This window comes from Carassius gibelio, chromosome B21, assembly GCF_023724105.1.
Source record: "Carassius gibelio isolate Cgi1373 ecotype wild population from Czech Republic chromosome B21, carGib1.2-hapl.c, whole genome shotgun sequence".
NCBI classification, from domain to species: Eukaryota; Metazoa; Chordata; class Actinopteri; order Cypriniformes; family Cyprinidae; genus Carassius; species Carassius gibelio.
Genome location: NC_068416.1, coordinates 29,326,794 through 29,331,793, shown reverse-complemented (window position 1 = coordinate 29,331,793; position 5,000 = coordinate 29,326,794). Strand labels below are relative to the sequence as shown.

General features: G+C 38.3%; 1 protein-coding gene across 1 annotated transcript in view; it reads left to right on the top strand.

The window, feature by feature from the left end:
- LOC127986299 (protein zer-1 homolog) overlaps positions 1-5,000 on the top strand; it is a 14,174-nt gene that overhangs the window by 6,395 nt on the left and 2,779 nt on the right. Inside the window, exons 11-15 of the mRNA XM_052588575.1 lie at positions 15-56; positions 3,277-3,396; positions 3,493-3,608; positions 3,681-3,869; positions 4,612-4,709. Of these exons, the coding sequence (XP_052444535.1) occupies positions 15-56; positions 3,277-3,396; positions 3,493-3,608; positions 3,681-3,869; positions 4,612-4,709 (565 nt within the window). The remainder of the gene's footprint in view (positions 1-14; positions 57-3,276; positions 3,397-3,492; positions 3,609-3,680; positions 3,870-4,611; positions 4,710-5,000) is intronic.

Genomic DNA, 5,000 nt, shown 5'->3' with positions numbered 1-5,000 from the left:
GGTTCTTGCCACAGACGATGCTGAATCTGATCCAGAAGAAGCTGCAGGACAGAATGGTGAGTCATTACTGAAACAGACTCCTCTTTTATTTAATCCTGAAACACTCATCACTGTTTCATCAGTGAATCAGACTCATTGATTCATCACCGAATCAGACTCATCACTGTTTCTTCAGTGAATCAGACTCATTATTGATTCATTACCGAAACAGACTCATCAGTTTCATCAATGAATCAGACTCATTATTGATTCATTACCGAAACAGACTCATCACTGTTTCATCAGTGAATCGGACTCATTATTGATTCTTTACTGAAACAGACTCGTCACTGTTTCATCGGTGAATCAGACTCATTATTGATTCATCACCGAATCAGACTCATCACTGTTTCTTCAGTGAATCAGACTCATTATTGATTCATCACCGAATCAGACTCATCACTGTTTCTTCAGTGAATCAGACTCATTATTGATTCATTACCGAATCACACTCATCACTGTTTCATCAGTGAATCAGACTCATTATTGATTCATCACCGAATCAGACTCATCACTGTTTCATCAGTGAATCAGACTCATTATTGATTCATCACCGAATCAGACCCATTACTGTTTCATCAGTGAATCGGACTCATTATTGATCCATCACCGAATCAGACTCATCACTGTTTCATCAGTGAATCAGACTCATTATTGATTCATCACCGAATCAGACTCATCACTGTTTCATCAGTGAATCAGACTCATTATTGATTCATCACCGAAACAGACTCATCACTGTTTCTTCAGTGAATCAGACTCATTATTGATTCATCACTGAATCAGACTCATCACTGTTTCATCAGTGAATCAGACTCATTATTGATTCATTACTGAAACACTCGTCACTGTTTCATCGGTGAATCAGACTCATTATTGATTCATTACCGAAACAGACTCATCAGTTTCATCAGTGAATCGGACTCATTATTGATTCATCACCGAAACAGACTCATCACTGTTTCATCAGTGAATCGGACTCATTATTGATTCATCAGTGAATCAGACTCATTATTGATTCATTACTGAAACAGACTCATCACTGTTTCTTCAGTGAATCAGACTCATTATTGATTCATTACCGAAACAGACTCATCAGTTTCATCAATGAATCAGACTCATTATTGATTCATTACCGAAACAGACTCATCACTGTTTCATCAATGAATCAGACTCATTATTGATTCATTACTGAAACAGACTCATCACTGTTTCTTCAGTGAATCAGACTCATTATTGATTCATTACCGAAACAGACTCATCAGTTTCATCAATGAATCAGACTCATTATTGATTCATTACCGAAACAGACTCATCACTGTTTCATCAGTGAATCAGACTCATTATTGATTCTTTACTGAAACAGACTCGTCACTGTTTCATCGGTGAATCAGACTCATTATTGATTCATCACCGAATCAGACTCATCACTGTTTCTTCAGTGAATCAGACTCATTATTGATTCATCACCGAATCAGACTCATCACTGTTTCTTCAGTGAATCAGACTCATTATTGATTCATTACCGAATCACACTCATCACTGTTTCATCAGTGAATCAGACTCATTATTGATTCATCACCGAATCAGACTCATCACTGTTTCATCAGTGAATCAGACTCATTATTGATTCATCACCGAATCAGACCCATTACTGTTTCATCAGTGAATCGGACTCATTATTGATCCATCACCGAATCAGACTCATCACTGTTTCATCAGTGAATCAGACTCATTATTGATTCATCACCGAATCAGACTCATCACTGTTTCATCAGTGAATCAGACTCATTATTGATTCATCACCGAAACAGACTCATCACTGTTTCTTCAGTGAATCAGACTCATTATTGATTCATCACTGAATCAGACTCATCACTGTTTCATCAGTGAATCAGACTCATTATTGATTCATTACTGAAACACTCGTCACTGTTTCATCGGTGAATCAGACTCATTATTGATTCATTACCGAAACAGACTCATCAGTTTCATCAGTGAATCGGACTCATTATTGATTCATCACCGAAACAGACTCATCACTGTTTCATCAGTGAATCGGACTCATTATTGATTCATCAGTGAATCAGACTCATTATTGATTCATTACTGAAACAGACTCATCACTGTTTCTTCAGTGAATCAGACTCATTATTGATTCATTACCGAAACAGACTCATCACTGTTTCATCAGTGAATCAGACTCATTATTGATTCATTACCGAAACAGACTCATCACTGTTTCATCAGTGAATCAGACTCATCACTGTTTCATCAGTGAATCAGACTCATTATTGATTCATTACCGAAACAGACTCATCACTGTTTCATCAGTGAATCAGACTCATTATTGATTCATCACTGAATCAGACTCATCACTGTTTCATCAGTGAATCAGACTCATTATTGATTCATCACCGAAACAGACTCATCACTGTTTCATCAGTGAATCAGACTCATTATTGATTCATCACCGAATCGGACTCATCACTGTTTCATCAGTGAATCAGACTCATTATTGATTCATCACCGAATCGGACTCATCACTGTTTCATCACTGAATCAGACTCATTATTGATTCATCACCGAATCAGACTCATCACTGTTTCATCAGTGAATCAGACTCATTATTGATTCATCACCGAATCGGACTCATCACTGTTTCATCAGTGAATCGGACTCATTATTGATCCATCACCGAATCAGACTCATCACTGTTTCATCAGTGAATCAGACTCATTATTGATTCATTACCGAAACAGACTCATCACTGTTTCATCAGTGAATCAGACTCATTATTGATTCATCACCGAATCGGACTCATCACTGTTTCATCAGTGAATCAGACCCATCACTGATTCATTAGTGTATCAGACTCCTCTCCTATTCATTAGTGAAACAGTCCTGTAGTTTGTATTTGCACTTCGACATAAATTAATGACAAATTTTGCCCTAAAGGTATATTTTGTGAAATAAGTGTAAATTTAATTTCAAGAAATTTCATTTAGTAATATTTTTGGTATTGTTTTTTGTATTTAATTTTTATTTGTTAGTTTTTATTACAAGTCATGTAAACATTTGAGTTTATGTATTTTAAGTTATCTGTTTTTTGTTTTTTAAGTAATGAATGTTTTTCATTCTATGTGATTCTGCCAATGGCAATGAGATTTTCTGGTTTTAGTCAGAGTTAACGCAGTTGTGTTGTGTGTGTGTGTGTGTGTGTGTGTGTGTGTTCAGTGTGATCAGGTGATGGAGTTCTCGTGGAGTGCGCTCTGGAACATCACAGACGAGACGCCTGATAACTGTCAGATGTTCCTGGAGTGTAACGGCATGAATCTCTTCCTGGAGTGTCTGAAGGTCTGTTCATCACAGTATACTGTTGTACAGTGTTCCTGAATAAAGACTGATTGTCTGATTGTCTCCCTCATGTGTTTGATATCTGCTCTCTCGCAGGAGTTTCCTGATAAGCAGGAGCTGCACCGTAACATGCTGGGGCTGCTGGGTAATGTGGCTGAGGTGAAGGCGCTGAGGCCGCAGCTGCTGACCCATCAGTTCATCACAGTGTTCAGGTGTGAAGTGTTTCTCTGCGTGTCATTGGCTCAGTGTTCAGGTGTGAGTCTAACACCATGCTCTGCTCGCAGTGAGCTGCTGGACAGTAAAGCGGACGGCATCGAGGTGTCTTATAACGCCTGTGGAGTCCTGGCACACATCATGTTCGACGGGTCAGACGTCTGGACCATGGAGGAGCCCAGCAGGTCACATGTCATGGACAAGATGTGGGCAGCCATCCAGAGCTGGGACGTCAGCTCGCGACGCAACATCAACTACAGGCACGTAGGGGGGGGTGTTGTGTTAATGCAAAGAGCATAACATTATTAGTGTTTTTCTCTTCATAAATCTCTTTTACTCTAGGAATAATAATAGTGACGCTCCGGACCTTCGGGGCAGTAACATCCAGTGTTGTGTGCTGAATGTGCCATGTTGAAATAACATCATGCTTTCTTTGTTCATAGGTTTCCATTCTGTTGATAAGGCTTCAACATTTTTACCATTTTTAATATTTTTAATATTTGGTTTGACGTTTGTTCTATGGAGAAAATACATGATTTTATTTCTGCTTCTGCTAAAAATGGAATTGAAATGATGTAATTATAATTGTTGGTTTATATATTTCATGGTGTTGTGATTGGTAAAATCTGACAAAATAATGCATCCAAATTAATATTGTTTCTAATCATTGACTTATCCTAGACTCTTATAATAACAAACTTCTGTGTAGTATCTAGTACATGCAAAACATTTTTATTCATTTTTTTTTCATGAATAAAACTACAGGGGCATTATGTAACAAACAGGCACTTATAGGGTTAAAATACTGAAAATTCATGACATTTTGGTAGGTATGATCAGAACTGATGTTGGTTGAAAAAATCTTAGTAAGTGAAAGTGGAAAAATATGAATGTGTAATATTTTTATGACTTTTATCCTCTAAGGACCCCTGTGACACACACATCATCATTGTTTTCAGTAATGACATCATCTTGATGAATCTCTCTGTCGTCCGTCTGCAGGTCGTTCGAGCCCATCCTGCGTCTGCTCCCTCAGAGCTGTGCTCCGGTCAGTCAGCACTGGGCCACCTGGGCGCTCTATAACCTGGTGTCTGTGTACCGTGAGTCACGAATCATCAGATCAGATTTCTCAGTGTAACACTGTGTGAAAATCCTCCTGTCTGTGTCACTGAGATCAGAGCCAATCAGAATGACTGTGAGGTGTAAACTCATCATTCTGGTACTGGTAAGAGTTTCTGTGTTCTGTTGAACACAAAAGAAGATATTTGAAGAATGCTTGTAGACAGTTTTTCCTCTACTGTAGAAGTCAATGGCTACTTTCCACTGTTTGCTTACCCACATTCTTCAGAAAGTCTTCTCTTGTGTTCAGCTGAAGAAAGGAACTTCAGTTT